Source organism: Syngnathoides biaculeatus, chromosome 5 (genome assembly GCF_019802595.1).
Source record: "Syngnathoides biaculeatus isolate LvHL_M chromosome 5, ASM1980259v1, whole genome shotgun sequence".
Lineage (NCBI taxonomy): Eukaryota > Metazoa > Chordata > Actinopteri > Syngnathiformes > Syngnathidae > Syngnathoides > Syngnathoides biaculeatus.
Window position 1 is genome coordinate 30,686,506 of NC_084644.1, and position 20,714 is coordinate 30,707,219.

The window sequence follows — 20,714 nt, forward strand, 5'->3', positions numbered from 1 at the left end:
ATGTCTGTGTTACCACAGTCTTGAACAATAGCCTATGTTACAACCGTGTGTGGTACTTTCACATTACTGACGCTCCTGACCAGGAAATAGCCAATATGTCTTGTTTCTTCCTTGCCAGTGAAAATAATTTAAACATCCCATTCTCTAAAGTTTCAAGAAACTTAACAACTTAACAAAAGTTGTGTGAAAGACTACCTCCAGATTTGTGAGTAGACGAAATGAAATCCTGGTTCCAACCCACCGGAACACATCTAGGATTGGCTTTTGTGTTCTGTGTGTACTAAAGTGACCAACAAGGGTATTTCGGTCAACTTCCGACAACTCCTTGAGTGGATTGTCATCCCACAACACTCTCTGATCTGGCTCCTGTGGCTGTTTATGCTTCTTATACACGCTACTGAGACTCATGACTGTTAATTGCAAATCAGTTTCTTTCTTGGTAATCACAACACTTTAAGCATCCAAGAACGTCAAATGAAAGACCATAGCAACAGCAGAATAAGCTGGCAAAGGCAGCAAAGATTTGGCACGTTTGCATTTGTGCTGCTCGTCGAACAAGTACGTTACTTACGAATGGGCCATCGTTTCTGAGGGAAATACAGAGGCTTTCCAACGGTATGTACATTTTTTTGTAAGCTAAAAACACTTCCACATTTTCTATACATGGAGGACACCTGCTTGTACAATGATAGCTAGTAGGCTACACGTTTGTGTGGGCTCTTGACTTTTTCTATCCGTTCTACTTGACACTAGGTGGGTGTCTTGCTATGTGGGTGTACTGCGGTGCTGAACATATCGTCATTCCATTCTATTCAATTACTGTGTTAACATTTTGTAGTATTTTGAATTGGCTGAACTGACATTTCTGAGGCTGTCATAACATACAACAGTGGTGGACAATAAAGAAACAGTAGCAGTTATGAACATGATTTTAAAAAAATGCACACATGTTTTTGTTTTAGGGTGCAGTGAAAAGATGTCCACCAAATCAAATTACATCAGATAAATTATGTAAAAATTGACAGAATTGATGGAAATTATGGATAAATAGTTTGGCTATGGAGTTTTTTTTTTCTTCACAACCGAGTCAATCCAAAAAATGTTTGTGTGTGAATTTTGATGGCTGTGATTTAAGAGTGGGACTAATTTACATAATATAATAGAGCGGGGGTCACCAACCTTTTTGAGGCTGAGGGCTACTTCGTGAGCAGCTGTCATATGAAGGGCTACGTGACCTGTTAGGGGCAAGCTTCCAAAATAACAAAACTCCTTATACTTTAGAAATATATAATGACTTTATATTATATGACAACTTTTTTTTTAATTTCCATAGTAACAAAGTCAGATTCAAAAGTTAAAGCACAAATAAAAATAATAATCGTAACAATTTGTACCTGCGCTATTTTTAGAACATGCCTCGCGGGCGCCTTAAGCGGTCCTCGTGGGAAACCATGCGCCCACGGGCACCAAGTTGATGACCCCTGTAATAGAGCTATGTGCATTAAATGGCAGCCAGGACTATGTGAAGATCCAGAGCCACTTTCAAGCCCAGCTAACGAGCTATGCGAAATGTCAGGTCTAATTCACAAGGTAAGCAGACCTGTGGTTTTAGCACAGATTAGTCCTCGCAAACAGCTTTATAAGCATTACACACTCAAATATTGTTGTTGTCGACATGGGTGGCAGTGAGTACTTGTTTTTTGTGGGTCCTCTACCACATGGACAGAGCTGCACGAAGTGACAAGTGTAATTCAGCGCCAAGGTCAATCAGTGCTGCAAATGCAATGCACGTAGTCCAGATGGGGACTCGCATATTTCTCCATACTCCAAACTAGTTGTAGCTTCCTCGGAACCCTGTAGTTACAGCACCACATGTCATTTTAATCAAAGCTGAATTCAGGTATGGGCTCATCGGTGAAAAGTCACTCATTTACATGTGATAGGACGGCCTCCTCAAAACATTTTGATTTTCGTATGGATATCAGGAGTGTCAAACATTTTTGTCGTGGGAGACAACGCTATGGTTTCTCTCAGAAGACTGTTATGAATGAAAATTATGTAATTGTATAATAACCTCATCATATTGATACTAACTATATACACAAGTGAGCTTGCATTTGGAACTGGATTTGAAATGTAAATTTAATAAAAAATAGTGACAACCAAATATTTGTAGATAACCTTTGTTCAATACTCCAAGTCAAAATTTCTGGTCAAATTGGATACACTAAGTCAGGGCGCTCAATGTGTCGATCGCGGTCGCGAGGCAGGTCAATGGTGTCAATACTGTCACACCAAGTCAAGCAATAGGTGAAAGAAAGCAGGACCCTAAAGACACAAAGTGTGAACTCTATAGAGCTGCTGCGCCCAAAGTTTTGTGACTTGTGTGGTTTGGTTACGTTACCAGAATGGTAGTGACAATGAGGGTCTTGTTGGCGAGCGTCTCCGACACATTGATATCCAGGCTGGTGGAGTTCATCGCCAGGGTGTTGTTGGAGTACCAGATCCCAATCTAATCAGAGGAAATGGGGGGGGGGGGGGAGAGAAAATGTCCGTCAAGCTTCCGCAACCGAAACGATGTTACCCCAGGAGAAGTATGATCCAATTTTAGAAGGTTACACCCAGATTCTCAATGTTACACAAAGAATGCAAAACAAATAAAGGGGCACAAACACAAATAGATCCCAGACAGAGGATAATCATATTTAAGGTGCAGAATCGTTGTGAAAAAGCTGCGTGGTGCTCTCAGAACGCTAACATTTTAGAAATAGGCCTTTCCAAAAATTGCAGCCAGCGGCGTGAAAAATAAAAAAAAATTACAAATAGTGAGTTACTGTACTGTGCTTAAGTACATTTTGTGGGGAATCCGCTCTTTGCTAGAGTGTTTATTCTTTTCATGACCTTTTACTCTATAAATCCATCCTTGAATGACAAAGGCAAAACATTCGGCAAAGGAAGAGATTACCTATCCATGAACTTATTTCAGAAAACGGGTTGATGTTCTAGGCAAAATAATTTATGGCTGCCGTATCTTGTGCCAGATGATAAACCAACAGCTTCCAGCAATCAAAAATATATGTATTATTTTTTGCGGGTAGGGGGGGAATTATCAGTAGCTAATTTGGCCTTTTTGTCACTCATTTAAATGGACCAAAGCTATCTATCTCTGAAATAACATGCAATGTGGCATGATTTTTTTTTTTCCCAATCCAAGCAGTACATATTTTAATGAAATAGGGTTGTTGTGTTGTGGTAACAAAATGTGTATTATATAGAATTGAAAATAAAACTTAAGTACATTTCAAACTGTAGTTTGGAATTATAGAAACCATCAAAGTGGACGAAACCAACAACAACAGGAGTTCAGATGTATGATTTACCAAACCAATAGAAGGTTACGTGTGATTCGACAAAAAAATCAACATACACATACTGGAATGACTCCAGCCTATACAAGGGCCTCCAAAATAACATAATAGACCGTTGGCAATAATTTAATAGCTTTTTCATTGAACGAATTTAGGTTATGAATGGAGGCCAGTGGTTCTGCTAGTCTTTGGAACCAGAAGAGAAGGTCTCGTTGGCCCTGACTTGCCACAACTGTACGATGTGGAACAACAGCATTTTTGTAAACAAGGTAAATGTCTCGAAAATAAAAGGTGAACTATGGTGTAAATTTGGTAGAAACCTTAACATCATGAGATGTCGCACACGACTCTTGGGCTATTAAACAGAGGACCTTGGCAATCGTTGCTATTTCAGTGCTCTGCGAAGCACTTTATTAGCCGTCATACAGAGTACACACGCGTTGCCTTAATTGACCCCATTGGGGATCTCCGCCAAGCATGCGCCACATTGTTTCATTATAAACAAATCAATTCGAGGGTGGGAATCTATTTTTCTCCACTAGCGTCTTTCTTCATATTTCACTTTTATGTGACACTAAAGTCACTTAAGTACATAAGTGTGCCATTACGATCTAACAGGCTTTACAGCGGTGCAATGGCGGTGAACAAACCTGTTTCGTTTTGCAATATATCAACTGCAAAAAAGAAATAAATAAATCCTTTCCTCCATCCCAATGACATTTTATCCCGGCGCCGAGCTAAAACGTTAATTACAACAACTGAGACGACGAATTAAAGAACAGCGCGGTTTTATCGGCTGGCATTTGGCGCTAAACGCGGGGGCGCCTTGTAAATGAGCGGCTCTATCGGGGGGTAGGGGTGGGGGGGAGTGGCCTCTTCCAGTCAATGAGCCACTCACCCGGGTGTGCGCTAGGGCTTCATTTAATCCCGCCTTTGAAAGGACACGGCTGGTCAGTTCGCTGCAGAGTGGCTTGACAAATACATTTTTGGCTCCTGACCAACATTTCAAGCATAAAAAAATACACTTTTACTGAAGGTCATGGGCTTTATCCATAAAGAACACACACACACACACACAGGCACACACACAAAATACAAAAATAAACAACAAGTAAGAGAGGGGATGATAATGATTATTCTGATTTATTACCCAGCCCTGAATGCACCTCAAGCTCATGCTCCGCTCCCTAAAGTCATTAGTGAAATGAAGAAACTGCTGGGATTTGTTACAAAAGAGTTTCATGATAAAAAATGCCTGGATGTAATGAAATAGTCGCTGCAATGGCCCTTTGTTCAGACAAGTGAGCTGGTTCAAAGGGAACCCTAAAATTGCTTCTTTTACTCCCAGTTATTATTCCTAGTCTAAATATATCACAAAATCTCACAGGCGCGATCATCCTGGTGGATATTTTTGTCTGGTAGGAGCCACCTGCAAAATTTGGGAACACTAGCCCTGAAGCCAGTCACACTTACTAACATGACATTTAGGAGACAAGTTTATTATTAGTCGAAAAGTCTCAAGAAGCCATGACCGAATAGACTCAGGAATTCTGACATTTGAGTATTTTATGGTCATTATTAGCTATGTGCAAGTGTCCCTCAAAGACAAACTAGATTTTGGATGACCAACTTGCAATTTTTAGCTACTAAACACAATACAAAAACAATTACACATTGTAATAACATTGCCTTAAAATCTCCTAGCCAAATGATCATACAAAATGGGAAATGCCATAGATGGGCTAACCATTATCATTGGTGTCACACTGTTAGAACCTTAAAGCAATGAGTATTTGAACAAATGCTCGAACACAAATACAGATAACAAAACTCACAGACCTATATTTTTCATTGTCTGCGAGGCAGAAATAATACTCCTGTGGATAACTGAGGAATGTGTTTTTGTACGAAGTATATCTGTACTAGTGTATTATACTGTACCCGGTTGCCAAGGTGGACAAACCAGCAAAAGCAGCATAATGTGCCTTGAAATTGAAGATTTATTTATTTTTTTTTACATTTTAATGTGTAGAGGTCTGTATTTCTTTCATTATCTTTGGTTTCTTTCAGTGGCAGGGGTAGATTAATGGCATTTCCACTGATTATACTAGGGAACGATAATTATAGATACGAGTGTTTTAGGTAACAAGGATCGTCACAGAAAAAATTAAACTCATATTTCAAGTCAGCACTGTCCACAGAATTCATTAGAAGGAGGGGGGATGCTAAATTGCAAAAATGCTATTTTTTTTTCCCCCACTGTGCGTTTTGGGTGAAACATGGCAGGAAGGCAAACAATCCTAGGTGGGTTGGGCTGGTGTCCTAGGAAATGTTTGGAAAATTCAGTTCCCTGAACAATTTTCTAGTAGGGATATGATACTGTATTTGTTAGGCATGTAAATTATGAGTAGACCCAGAAAATTCCTACAATGCCATGACAGCTGTTCGCTAAATTGACATTTAGTAGTTTAGTGACTTGTTTGTTACCACAGCTTATAACAGCCACGCTGATATTGCTGAAATGTTAATGTTTCATTATGCTGTTATCTTAGCGCACTGTTGCTAATTTGACTTATAAGCTAACTGGGAGCAAAGTGAAGTTAAAGCTAACAGCTGAAATGGTTTGCTAATTGGCTAAAATGTCACTTGAAGGACTTTTGTTGCTTTTTCTGCTTAAACTTTTTCCAAAAACCCTGGAAGAAATTACTGAAGATTATTTCTTGTGGAAAAAGCCAACATCGAGATTTATAACCGGTTTACTGACTTTTCTACATGTATTTTTAGTCTTCATTATTATTAGCTCTATGTATCCTTTGATAAAAATCTACATAAATTTTGTAATAAGTAACCTGCAAATTCCTTCAAAAAGCCAGCGGGGCACAGTGAACTGATGAAAAAAAAAAGCAGTCGAAATCTGACCTCTTTATGGCCTCCTCGGTGTTTCTCCAGGATCCTCAGGGTGTAGTTGGTCCTCTGACCTTTGCTGTTGAACTCCACGTGGCCCGTTAAGCCGTCATACTCCACCTGGCAGAGACAAGACCGTGATGTAGCGAATGGTACAAAAACCAAGTTCATGTCATTCATTCGTTCAGCCAGTCAAGATGCTGTACACTATTATGGGAAGAGGGTGCTCTTTTTCAATTTTATATTTAATAAAGAGCATTGATTTTATTGAAAAATGAATGGAAATCAACGATAGGAGCCCACAAATGGTGAATCACTTTTTCTTAATATGTTTTCCTTTTATCACTGGAGCATTGTACTTGATTGTACTCCAATTCTGCCTAACAAGTGGATAAACATTTAATGCAACCAGGAAAAGCATTGGCCTCTCAGTTCTGAGGTCCCGGGTTCAATCCTGGACCGCCTGCCTGGGTTTTCTCCCGCCAGTCCTGTTTCCTCCCACATCCCCAAAACATGCAACATTAATTGGACACTCTAAATTGTCCCTAGGTGTGATTGTGAGTGTGACTGTTTGTCTCAATGTGCCCTGCAATTGGCTGGCAACCACTTCAGGGTGTTCCCTGCCTCCTGCCTGTTGACAGCTGGGATAGGCTCCAGGACTCGCGGCCGTTGTGAGGATAAGCGGCTAAGAAAAAGGATGTATGTACACACTGTATATTTTTGTTAGGTCTAATAAAAAGCAGCTATTTGCTGTCATATTTTTCATTTTTCATTTGACCACCATCGTAGAAATGATTGAACGCCCCAAATTACATAATATATATTTTCATAAATTATATTATTCAAATTCCTTTCCTCTTGATTTTCATCTAATATGGTCATTTTAATCTTTTAAAATAATTTTACTGCAAAAATCCTAGACTTTTTTTTGGGGTGACTGTTGTATGCAAGAAAAAAGAAAATAAAAAAAGAAAATACATAAAACAAAAAAAAAAAAAAACCATCCATCTATCCATATTCTCTCCTACTTATCCTCACAAGTGTTGATATAAATTAAGTCAATCTTGAATAAAAAAAAAGATTCTAAGAGGGACTTCGTAACATCCATCTATCCATTTTCTGAGCCGTTTATCCTCATGAGTGTCACAGGAGTGCTGGAACCTATCCCAGCTGTCAATGGGCAGGAGGCAGGGTACACCCTGAACTGGTTGCCAGCCAATCGCAGGGCACATGGAGACAAACAGTCGCACTCACAATCACACCGAGGGGAAATTTCGTGTGTCCAATTAATGTTGTATGTTTTTGGGATGTGGGAGGAAACCGGAGTACCCAGAGAAAACCCACGCAGGCACGAGGAGAACATGCAAAGTCCAAACAGGCGGGTCCAGGATTGAACCCGGGACCTCAGAACTGTGAGGCCAACGCTGTACCAGCTGACCCACCGTGCCACCACTTTATAACATATAAAAATAAATATATAATCATCCATCCATTTTCTTCACCACTTATCCTCACGAGGGTTGCGGGTAGTCATGGAGCCTATCCTAGCTGTCAATGAGCAGGAGGCAGGGAACACCCTGAACTGGTTGCCAGCCAATCGCAGGGCACATAAAGACAAACAGCCGCACTCAGCGGGTCCGGGACTGAACCTGGCACCTGAGAACTGTGAGGCCAACGCTTTACCATCTGAGCCAATGTGCCGCCAATATATATATATATGTATATATATATATATATATATATATATATACATATATATATATATATGTTCAGTTGAGTAAAATTGAAATGTACAAAATAAAATATATTAAACTGAAATGTAAATTATTTGACATGGTTTATCCAATTCCCCTGGAACGTTTTTTCATGGGGCACAAATTAAATGCAACAAGAGCTCAAATGTGACTTAACTTGATCTACAGCAGCAACCTGCTAGCGAGATAGCTACAATTGTATTTCAGTTGCTATGCTGCATGTGAAAAAATGTTGTTGTTTTTTTTGTCCCTTGTATGATTTCATATTTTCTCCATTCTGGATAAACAGGACAAATAGCTGCAAATGCAGACATCACCATGACTATCAGTGTTGAATTCACTCGGGTAAACAAGGCAATGTGTTCGTAATGGCAGCTTAATACAAGCGTCAATATTTGGCTCCAGTACATCGATAGCTTATCACGGGAAGAATTATCATGATGGAGTATCGATATTTTGTCCTGTCCTTTGAGAGTGAAAAAGCAAAGAGTGAACGCAGGGAGGGGGTGGAGGGGGATAGGCATGGATTGGTTGGTTCAATTCAACGAGGAGAGACTGCAAGATTAGATAGAGCGGCGCGCCTGCTGTGTATGAACTCCAGTGTACAGGAAATGTATGAGGAACGCTGAAGATGGAGCTCACCGTGATGTTGACTAACACGGACAGATGTCTGGCCGGTGGGGGAGAGGCAATGAGGGATGGCACCCCGGATGCTTTGGCAGCACGCTGCCGATCTCTCACACACACAGACACACACACACAAACACACAAGGCCAAGGCCACATGCAACATGAGATGAAGATGATAATGAAGCTGCCATTCATTTTCATTAATCGGCCAGTCAGTGACAAGCGGTCACAAATCATCTTAATCATGACAGGATGCAACGTGCTCACTGGGATTCTAGTCTCAAAAGTACATAAAAGAAAGGCAATGTTGTGCTATTTTCCATCTGGAGTCCAACTGAATGCTACTCATCCAAAGCATACTGTGAGATTCTACACTGTAATTTGCTCGAGAGACTGTTTATGTGCTGCTTTTTTGGTTATCAACTGTTTTTTTTTACTCCAGTATGAACCTTTTATTCAATCATTACTATTGGTACCCTTTTGTTTTTCTAAAATTGGTCAAATAATCATCGTGAAATTCAATTTTGCAGTGAATGTGAGGGAAAAAAAATTCTGGGGCCAGGATGCATGGGAACGGTTGGGAACCAGTGAAATAAAAAGTCAGGGCCATTTTGGGCAAAGTGCAGAAACACTGGAACAGACTGACGGTAATTTTGGTCAGCGTTCAAAACAAATTACATATGTAAACAAGGTCATTTTGCGCACAGTTGGGAAAAACTGGAGTAGACAGATGGTGGCATTTTAGATAAGGTTAGGAACCACTAAAATACGTAATCACTTAATTTTCGGAAACTTTGGGAATCACTAAACTACACAGACAGGATCAATTTGGATACGTTGGGAGCCAGGCAAGTATTTAGAAAGGCTCATTTTGGGAGGGGTTGAAAAACAATAAACGGACAGACGGTGCGATATTGGGAAAGGTTGAGACGCAGTGAATTAAACAGATTGGGCCATTTTAGGAAAGGTTGGAAACCAATGAAATAGACAGACGGGGTCATTTGGGAAAGGTTGGGAAGCACTAAAATGGGCAGACAGGGTCATTTTGGTAAGGTTAGGAACCAATGAAATAGACAGACGAGGTCGTTTTGGAAAAGGTTGGGAAGGGATTTTGAAGAACGAATTTTGGGAAAGATGTGGATGCAGTAAAACAGACAGACTGGGTTCATTTGAGAAAGATTGTGAACCACTGAAATAGACAGATGGGGTCATTTTGGTAAGGTTAAGGACCAATGAAACTGACGTTGGGGGTGAGGGTCACTTTGCAAAAGGACGGGGAATAGAGTTGGGGTCATTTTGGGAAAGGTTGGGATAAAGTCATCTATGTTAGAATATGGTCATTTTCAGAAAAATCAGGAACCAGTGCAACAGACAGATTGGCACATTATGGAAAAGGTTGGGAACCACTAAAAAAACGACTTGGGTCAGTATGCGAAAGGTCGAGAACAAGTGCAGTAGACATGGACATTTGGGGTAAGGTTGGGAAGCAAAGATGTAGCCAGGTCATTTTGAGAAAGGTTGATAGGTTTCATATCACATTCTACTACTGATCAAATCCCAGGAGAACGTGCTCTTTGGCATGATCCACATGAATCAATTTATGACAATCCATGTTCACATAGCACAGCGGCATTCCTACCATGCGCAGGTAGTTCATAAGACTGGTCCCATGTTGCCATATCTGAGGCGAGGTGCAGCTGAGCGGCTTCACTCCGATTTCTTGACTGCGGTTCAGTTCCCTCACCGCCCCCACCACCACGTGCACCGCATCAAACATCAGCGCCGACGACAGCTGCGGAAGCAAGAATGGGAGTGCGGGAAAGGGAAAAAAGAGGGATGGGAATTGGAGGATGGAGAGGAAAAGGCACGACGTCGGGGGGGAAGAAGGATGGATAGGGTCAATAGTCATTACATACGGGTAAATGACATTACGTAGCATATTTACATCATTGTGAAACGTAATGACCTTAATGGTTAATATTGGGTTTTCCTGGTTTCAGTTCCAAATAAACCAGGGAAAAGGAGTAAGATCACACCCCTCCCCCTCCATTCTTAATGTGGGAGGGGTGTACCAACAGTGTTTAAGGTGTGTGATTTTGAAATGAGTGGTCTGTGAGTTTAATGGTTCATAACTTGATTTTAGAAATTGAACAGGTGTCTAAGTAGATCTGAGATGGGGGTGGGGGTACCGAAAGTTGGAACTTCGTCTGAATCATTTTTTTTTTCTTTAATGCAAAAACTTTGTAGAAATTGACCGACCGCTGGGCCCGGGTAGGACAGGTCGCAGCCCTCGTTCCATGACAGGTTGAGGCTGCGGATGAACTCTAGATAGAAGGGATGGGTGGTGTTGAACATGGAGAAGCCCACGACGTTGGACTGCTCATCCACGATGTCATCCAGCCTCATGAGTGGGAAGTCCTACGAGAAGCCAGCGACAGTTTAAGTGATGGTGTTGACAGCGGATGCCGTCGCAGCGGAGGAGAAAAATACAGTGCAGAGTGAAGTGTGGCGGGGAAGTGAGGCTCTGACAACATTTAATCTTCCAAGAAGATTGACAACAAGGAGAGAAGGAGAGGAGCAAGTGTGAGACAACAGCTCCAGTAGCTTACTCCACTTCCTTAGCACTGCGTTATTATAGGCTAGACCACCACCGGTTGCTATTTGAATGGCCTCGTCACTCTGCTATTAGTCAGGCAAATACAGTTAAGCTCACACCTGTCAACCCGTACGGTTTAGGCGTAATTCATATGGATTTTGTGGTGAATCTTACGTAGACGGCCGTATATCACAAATCATACAGATTATGAAAATTTGCTTTTGCCCAGAATGGCGCTAGTCGACTCTATTGTGGGGAAAACCCAAAGCTGGGGAATTCCAAACATAGCCTGCATCAAATATTTTTGTCGCAGCAGGCATGATGTTTAGCGCAGCAGTAAATGTTGATTTAGATTAGCAAAATACTTTCATTTCGGGTAACTTTCCAGTAAATCCTTGGCCCGGATCGAGCACCGCCGAGACGGACACCTCACCACGGGAAACGTGGAGGCTGCGGCCGAGGAGCTGCTGGCCGGATCTCGGCTACCTGTCACAATCGATCAAATCATTAACGATATGCTATTGGTGACGCTGACCTATCGAGATAGGAGCTATACGGGGATATTACTTGACTGCAACAAAAAGTGAGTGTCATTTTTTATCTTGACTTTGATCATTTGTGGCTGAAATTAATTTGATGTAGTGTGCATGCTCGCTAGTTAGCCGCCTGGGCCTCATTACAAATACATGGGATTTTTGTAGCTGATATTGTAGCTCTCTTGCTAGTTCTAGCTCATGGCCGTGTTTTTATACCAGCTGACAATGATATAATTGAATATGATGTTTTCACCACAAGGGTGTCATATGTATGTCAAGATAGACGTTCCAATTACTAAGATTGAGAATGGCTTCATAGGAACAATAGCTAATGCCAGTGAGTTCATCTATAGTTTATTGTTAGCCTTTTCATACAGATCAGCTCCTTCCTTATTCACTAAAAATAAGGAATTGATCATCAGCATTCAGTGGATATGTAATCTTTCAAAACATTTTTCTTTTCCCATCACTGATTCTCTTTGGTGACTCTCTCTTTCAAATATCTGAGGTATTGTAGCCTGGAGAAAAATAGCCATCTTTTTGATCATTCTACTAAGTAGAATTAGATATTAAGTTCAGATATTATCATTATGGAAATCTACAATAAAAATCATTGAAAAACGTGTTTTTTCCCTCGGTTATTTCGACATATAATTTGCTTCGGTATGTTATAAGGATTTTTTTTTGTAGTTTATACAGGATGGCGCTCCGAAACGTTGACAGGTATGTAAGATCTTAAAGTAAATATTAGTATTAGTGTTGGATTTACGAGTAGGTGTTGAGTTTAGGGTCAGAGGCAGGAGTATGGTTCAAGATTTGGGTTAAGATTTAGAAGTTACATTTAGGGGTTTGGGTTAAGATTCGGTGGTTAGGGATGAGAGGTTGGGTTTACTCGAAAAGAATTTGAGTTAATGGGCTAAGCAGTAAGGCCCGTTGCACACATTGAAGTGGATCATTGTGAAAAAATTGATAGTTGGAGACTCGCACTTGCATACAAACCAATTGAGCATGAAACACTCCAGTGGTAAAACTGGAACTGTATTGGGTTCTGAAGCTCCAGATACAGTGTCGTATTGGATTTTGTTGAACTATAAAAACATGGTACGATTGTCAAGGAAGCACAATAGGCGGGAAGATGCGTGAATAAAAGAAAGAATGTGAATATTTTGAGAGGGAGTCGATCACCCTATTCACTGAATGGACCCCTGCAATCTGGCAACAGACTCTCCATACAATGCTTTCTAGCCAAAGGTACGTTTACGTATAGTTGAATATTACTGTAAAATGCTGACATTGATGCTGAGGTTTACTCGTAAAGGTGCCGACTCTGCGACCTGCCTCCCGATAAGCAAAATAAGATGAATGAATGGATGAATGGATGATTATAAAAATAGACACCAGCACTCTCTCAATTAGCAGGACTGAAAATGGATTGGCTAATTACGTAAAGCACAATATTTATAAACTGTACACATTGTATTTGTACAGCCTGACTACTGCTTAGTACCTGAAACATATTTTTGTCATGAAATCTTATGGTCATTTTTGAACGACCGTTACAGCTCCAAGATTGTAATCCCACGACAGTCCAACCGTGTTCAAATGTGATGCCCGTGTGCAGCAGGATTCAGGATTCGGTTTAGGGTTTGGAGTTAGAGATGGAATTAATGTTTCAGATTACGAGTTTTTATTTGTTCTTTTTTTAGGGTTAGATGTTACCTTTAATGATTAAGGTTAGGAATATGAGGTAGTATGGTTTAAGTTTATAGGCACTTCTTTTACCCATGTATCACTTTCCAGTACTTTATACAAGACTGGTTAGACGCCATAAATGTGGCTTAGAATCTGGATAAAGGCACGCAACCTGGAATTTAAATTTCAAAATTGGAGTAGCTGTTACATTAATGGAACACTCCAACTCATCAGAACAACAGTATTGGTTCAAATCTGCCTTAAAACATTGTTTATACATTTTCACAACAATTAGTTTAGCAACCTTAGATCAGATCTTAACATGAAGAAAGGGTGACCAGCATCTAGAGGTTGACCAGCACCTGTAACCGATCTGCCTTTTGAATTTCATCTTTGTAGGCTTCATAGCGCATTGTTATCATAGCTTTGCATCTTAATGGGGACTTTGCACAGCACTGCATGTAAACATCTCAATAGCATGTGAGGCACGTACGGAGGGCGGATGAGGGAACGAATAAAAACAGGCGGCGGAGCGAAGGCTGTGACACATTAATCGAAATGCTAAAAAAGGGGGCGAGGCGTCAGCATCACTTTGCTCGTCCTCTGCACTTTCCCCCATCTCTCCCTTTTTTGCTTTCGTGCTTTGCATCACTCTGTCTCTTAAGCACCTTCGTAAAGGGTCATAGTTAGTGTTAGAATGCAGTAGCCTTTTTCGAGATTGGACTGCGCAATGAAATTGGAATGCTACTCTGTGGTGGGAAAACACAAAGAAAGATAATGTGCAAATTAAAAATTATAAAATAATGTCCAAAATGCAGTATGAGCAATTTAAATGATGGTAAACAATGTCGAGGATGCAATACAATAAAGTAAGATGGTGCAGCTCAGAGCAATCAGCAATCCTCTTGTAAACAATTTGGATTCCCGACTGAGCGATCCTGAATATAAAAAACATGATGGTAATATTACCCATGTGTAATTGTATAGTACATGTCAAAATTACACTTGGGTTATTGCACTTGCAACATGATTTGAGGTAATATTACTGATATGAATATTGCGCTTCGGAATTATTGCACTTGAGTTTAAAGTTAAAATCAATGCTTGTTATGTTTGACACAGCACGGAGACGAGTGTGACTAACAACCCTGCCAAATTTAAATGCTTAAAAAAGCAAACTCAGCAAGTATGTAACATGAGGATTCAAAATCTCTCCACTCTCAAATGCTGTGTCTTGAAAGTGCTGAAACCACAATTACTCTGGCACGAAAAATTCTACGCCATCTTAAAAATAAAAAAAATAAATAAAAATTATATATATATTATATATATATATATATATAATATATATATATATATAATATATATATATATATTCTATGACTACAAATAAGTGGTGTACTAAAATATGAAAAAAAGTAAAAATATCTCTGCTCAAAGCCTCCGATGGCTGGAATATATCCCACCACAATAACAAGGCGCTCTACATAGGCTATTCCAGCCCAAAGTCCCTTTACGGACACTGGTTGTCAAGTCAGATTTTTTTTTTTTTTTAATCCCCCTCTCTCTAACAACGAGGCAGCTTCGGCTAAATCAGCTACACCAGCGTAATACCTGAAGGGAAGATGGATTTTCAGGGTGGGGCTAGCTAACGACACATTACGATTGCGCTAGTTCTTTCGTAGTGGAGGAGATGAGGCTATACTAGTCTCCAAAGTATGTCACGTAGCATCATTTTAGCCATGCCCAAAAATCAGGAATACTGATATGATGAAAAACTGTTTTACGCTACAGTATAGCTCCAAAACTGAGGACTGCAACGTTCTCATCCCGTGCATGTTTTTGGGATGTGGGAGGAAATCTGAGTACCCAGAGAAAACCCACGGGATGATGGCGAGCAAATGCTAACCCTGCAAAGGCGAGGCCCCATTTGAACCCGGGTCCTCAGAACTGTGAGGGAGATGTGCTAACAAGTCGGTCACCACGCCGCAGTACTTGAATATTAATTGACAAAACTGCATCACGCTGTGAGCCACCCATTTTGAAAGCTTTATGCCGTTTACTGCCTTTTTACATTCAGTCGACAAAGTGCAGAGATGTCTTGCTTAAGCCATGTCACAGACTCATTTTGACCTATGCATTAAATAGTAGAAAAAATTGATTCAGTTGGCCTCAGGTTTAGGCTGGGACAGGCTCCAACTCTCCCAAAAGGGAGCCACGTAAGGACAAGCGAAATAGAAAATGGCGGGATGCATGAGAGTGACAAAGGCTGCACACTCTTACCATGGTAGTGAGGATGTACTTGTAGAATGGTGACGTCATCCCCAACTCGGACGCCTGCAGGACAAATGGGAAAAAAAGACAATCACAAAAAGACAGGTGGGTGAGAAGAGGAGAAAGCGCAGACCGGGGTAAAACAAATTGATGCTGGGGGACACGACAGGAGATATGAGGAGTACGGAGAGTACGTTAATCATTATTTTACATCATGAGAAACATCCAGCACCCTGGGGGCGAAACGGATTTCCCGTGCACCCGGAGTGAGTCCTCATTGAGATCCCGAACAATGCCCGCTCAGAAACTTTGTGCGGCCACGCGAACATGTCCCGTTGTCATTATTGTCCCTTACACATGCCCCGCGGGGGCCTTGGGAAGGTAAAAATAGACATCCGTCGACTTACAGGAGGAAGCCTGTAGCCTGTGGAATTGTGTGGGGAATTATAAAGTTTGACTATTCTATGGATAATAAGATCACTTGAGGTTCTGGCATTCCTACTGGGGAAACAAACACACAGACACACACACAGAAGTAAAACTGCTTCCACGGTGTTGTTGTGTATACCAGATTAGCTTGACACACTATATGGAGACCAACAGGATATTCCATTCCACATGCATTGAAAATTGTGCATAAAATGTCACGAATAAAAACCTTAAATCAGGCTAAGTGCTTACACTATCAACACAAAAGTATGTGTAAACCCAGAGGGAGTGAAAAGACAAATTAGCACCAGTTGAATCTCAATTTCCATCAAGACAGTTCCTTGATGCCAACAAGATAGCAGCAAAGCATTACATGAAGCTCCTCAATGCATTTCAACATAGTTCCTTGGCACCAAGACTGGGACGAAGCACAACATGAAACTCTTCAACTCACTAACATTACTAATTGGCACCAAGATGCTGCAAGATTGTGGCAAAGCCCAACACAAAGCGCCTCAACTCATACTAACATTGTGCCCTGGCACTAAAATGTCATATGATGGCACCATAACACTATGTGAAGCTCCTCACCTAAATTCAACATAGCTATTTGCCACAAAGATGACACAGGATCGGGACAAAGCAAAACTTTTGTTTTGACCTGTCATGGTCCTGCTGGTCCAGCCCTGGCTGGGCGGGTGGCCGCGCTGATTGGGAGCCGCACACCTGCGCCTCATCCTGGCTGATTGGCCCCGGTGTATATAGGACCATGGAGACGACTGGTCCGGCGCCAGATTGTCGCAACTCATGCCCCGGTCCTGCACTCCCGTATGTCTGATCGACAACCTGTGTGTACCGACCACCACCCGTTCTCCGGCCGACCCCGTAAGCCTGACTCCCTTGATACTCCTGCCTGCTTTGATCGTTCTGCCGTGTACCGACTCCTGCTTGCCCGCTGACCTGCTCTCTACGCCCGACTTCCCGACTACCGCTGCTACACCTGACTGCCTGCCGAATCCCCGACCTTGGAATAATTAACGTTTTTTTGCGAATTACACCTGCGTCTCCCGACTCCTGCATTTGTGTCCTACCTCCGTTCCGATGGGCTGTGACATGACCTGAGTGCCTAAAGTCTTTAGCGAATAACCAAACAAAAATCAAATTTGCAAATGCTAAACCACAGGACACATGACTAAAAATAGCAAAGGCACTATCATACTGTGCAATCTCATCTTTCCTCCAGCAGCCCTTATTCTCCTCTTGGATAGTGTAGTGTCATGACAACCGATGTGTTCAACGTGGCATGATCCCCCCCCCCCCCCTCGGTCATATATTGAAGGTCAAAACCAAGCATAGATAAAGAACGTGCATTAAAAAGTCTCAATAATGTCCAGTTTCTGTGATCTCTGACCTTCTTTAGGATGAGGTAGGAGACTGAAGCGTTGGCGTCGATGATGATGGTGGCGACTTTGTCGTCGCGGATCTCCTTGAGCAGCGGGGTCGGGTCCAGGTTGTCATCCAGCATCCTGACTGACAGCGTCTCGCGGGAGATGAGGAAGCGGCGCACCAGTTCCTCCAATCTCAGCAGGCCTGAGGCAGAGCGACGTGGTGTGTCAGGCTGCATATCAATGTCTCTATCAGCACACGCCAGGCAGACTTGTGGCTGCCTTGCAGGGACTGGTTATACATCACTGGGCTGAGGGTTTATGTGTGTTCAAACCTCTGCTGAGTTATGCTTTGAGTAAAAGTAATTGTTTGTGTCGGCTCAAGAATCTTATTTGTGAGCTGCTGTGAAGAATAGTCGCTATTTTATTCCTCGTGAAGTATTTATTTCAGACCGTGATCTACGATTCATTGTTTTATTTTTTTGTTGCTTGTTGTCACAATGTGAAACAGGAGTGATTTGTAGTCACAATGGGAACAACAGGGATGCTAGTAGTAAGTTAGGTGGTATCTTGGCTTACAAGTGCACTAACTTTGAAGTTATTTGAGCAACTGTATGCGCCGTCGCTTGCTTGATTTTTTTGCTTGGAGGAATTAGTAGTGAACTTGTGGTACTGTAACGCCCGGGAAGGAAAGCCAGTCGCCGATGCTTTTTCAGCCATTTCTTCACAATATACACACACACGCACACATATAAAATGAGAAACCTCGCTGCTGTATGCCACAACTCACATCCAAACACTCACACATACAGTACACCAAGTGGACAACGTGACTCCAGCTCCTGAACCTGAGCCCTTAAATCTTAAAGCTACTGTATGCACACTAATGTATCTCTTAAAACCAGTCTATGTATCTTCACATTCCCATGTTTTTGTTCAATGTAGTTTTTCATGGTGTGTTTTGGTTTCATGTTTTCCCATGTTCCATGTCTTTCATATCTTGTCATGTCTACCAGTTCCCGTTTACTCTCTAGCTTGTGTCAACCAATCAGCTCTCTCCTGGCACTTGTGACTTGTCCAGGTATTCCTCATTGTGTCATCATTCTCAGTGTCTTACAGTTTTTATCGGTCCATTGTTGTCATGTTTGTGCATGCCCATGCCATTGTCTCTCTGTGCCATGTCATGTCCTGTTTCCGGTTTAGGTTTATTTAAGGTCTTCTTTGTTACGTTGATTGTTGGACTCTGTTTAGTTTGCCCTTTTGGGATATCAAATACTTTTTGAGACTCCTGGATTCCTGGACTTGGGTTCTCTCCATTTTGCCTTGCCTTGCTCAAGTCTGAACCATGACACAGTTCTAATTTTCCAAATGGAAGTTCAGTTATTGCATCCCGTATTAGTACTTGAAATGCATACGAAAACGTGCATTTTATTTAATCATTTTTTGGGAGAATGGAAAAAGTGGCTACTACAACATGTATTGCAGAAGCGTTGACTATTTCTTGTAAAATAAAAATGATGAGACTTGTATTACTACAAGACCTAGTTTGTACATCTATTTTCAAAACTAAGTGCCAAGAGCCTTATTTTGGGGAGATTATTTTTGAGAGTCCTATAACATTTGTTGCATTTATTTAGCAATTTGATACCCTCAGAATTGGTTATTTAAAATCAAAAAAATATTTTTGTGATTTTGTAAAGCAAAAGTCACTTCTATTCTTAAATCTCAAATATTAATTGCTGTATTGCAAATAAAAGAAAACATGCTGTGTCAGACATAGTCTGCATCACTAAAACCATCAACAATAGTAAAAATATCAGTCCCATGCAGGGACTAACCAATAGTGTAGACTCGTGAAAAAATATTAAATTTGGAAATACCAGGTGTAGGACCAAAACCAGTGCTAGAAATTTAATGTTGTTTAATAATTGGTTCATTAATTAGCATTAATTTAAAAAATGGCAGGAACAGCCATCAATAAATACATAAAATTTAAAAAATAAATCTGATAGGAGTTCATTTACTTTTAAAGATTTGTTCTCTATCTGCTAAACTGCTGCTGGTTGTGAAGTGCGTCGAGTTGAATTTCCTGCTTGTATCTCAAAAATTACTCACAGGTCAAAGCAAACCAATACTGGAGCTCTACAAATTTGAGTCAACCAAGAATAAATGACCATTTATGCTTTTTCAAGCGCTGACTTGAATGAATACCTGCATAGTAAACAAAGATTATATCCTGGCAACACTTCCCATTTCCATTATTTCCAATGGGAGGAAAAAAAAAACAATCTTTGAGGAGGTATGACTTCAGGCTTACTTCAATTCAGCGTTTGTGTCAAAGCTCAATCATTGTTTTTCAGTCCTCTGAGCGTCACTCTGATTAGTATGCTTGAAAGCTGAATGGTAAAATGAAAGTCGTGTATAAGAAAGGAGCAGAAAGACCGAAATTTGTGCGCTGAAGCTTATTACCTCTCTTTCTTCATGGGAACTTCTTGGTTTGGGTAATGAGCATAACCAGTGGCAGTCAAGACTCACTCGACACTGTCTGCGGAGTGAGACTCGGCTGAAAAGTCTACTGTGCCGTTGCCTAATTGTAACGCTATAGTAAAGCGCCCCCCCCGGCTATGTAAATAAGTGGGACGGGAGGGAGTCAAAAAGGAAGGAGAGGAGGCCGCGTCATCATGCATCTGGATAGAGAGGTGGCGGATTGAGCCCTTCAGCGGGAGAAAGCCTCTGTAAGCAGAGGGGTAATCACTGAAGCAGGCCAAAACTTTAATTAGTTTGAGCAGGGAGGGGAGAAAAATCAATGCACTTTACAGCTTCCTCTTCCCTCACCCTGCTTATGTCACATATTTTTCCCTGCCATCTTTTAGCCTCTCCATCCTATTATTTCCCATCTTTCTTTTTTGCATGCAACAGCTCGCCCTCTCGCCATCCTCCACCTCATCCATCCAGTGACGACTGCCTAATGGAATTAGTCTCACGATAGCGCGTTGTTACCCGGCCACAGCGAGAGAAAAGGATGCGTCGGAAATTACCCGAAAATTCTTAGCGGCTCTCGCTCACGTCTGACAAAGCGGGCAGCGATTAATTTACTGCCGGTCGTGGGTGCGCTAAAAAGGAGGACAATAGCTCAAATGACTGTAA

The 20,714-nt window shown here is 41.3% G+C and overlaps 1 protein-coding gene across 6 annotated transcripts in view; it reads right to left on the reverse strand.

Annotated features, from left to right (window-relative positions):
* Positions 1–20,714, reverse strand: part of grik5 (glutamate receptor, ionotropic, kainate 5) — a 99,043-nt gene that overhangs the window by 23,024 nt on the left and 55,305 nt on the right. For 5 of the 6 annotated variants that reach the window (XR_009795042.1, XM_061820028.1, XM_061820026.1 and 2 more), the window contains exons 6-12: positions 17,594–17,772; positions 15,763–15,816; positions 10,915–11,073; positions 10,295–10,447; positions 8,669–8,752; positions 6,288–6,392; positions 2,405–2,512 (exon numbers count right to left, since the gene is read on the reverse strand). Coding sequence is in view for 5 of the 6 variants with exons in the window: in XM_061820028.1 (XP_061676012.1) it covers positions 2,405–2,512; positions 6,288–6,392; positions 8,669–8,752; positions 10,295–10,447; positions 10,915–11,073; positions 15,763–15,816; positions 17,594–17,772 (842 nt within the window). In the remaining variant the exon portion in view is untranslated. Of the gene's footprint in view, positions 1–2,404; positions 2,513–6,287; positions 6,393–8,668; positions 8,753–10,294; positions 10,448–10,914; positions 11,074–15,762; positions 15,817–17,593; positions 18,935–20,714 lie in introns of those variants that run through there. The other variant, XM_061820027.1, reaches the window with a different exon arrangement.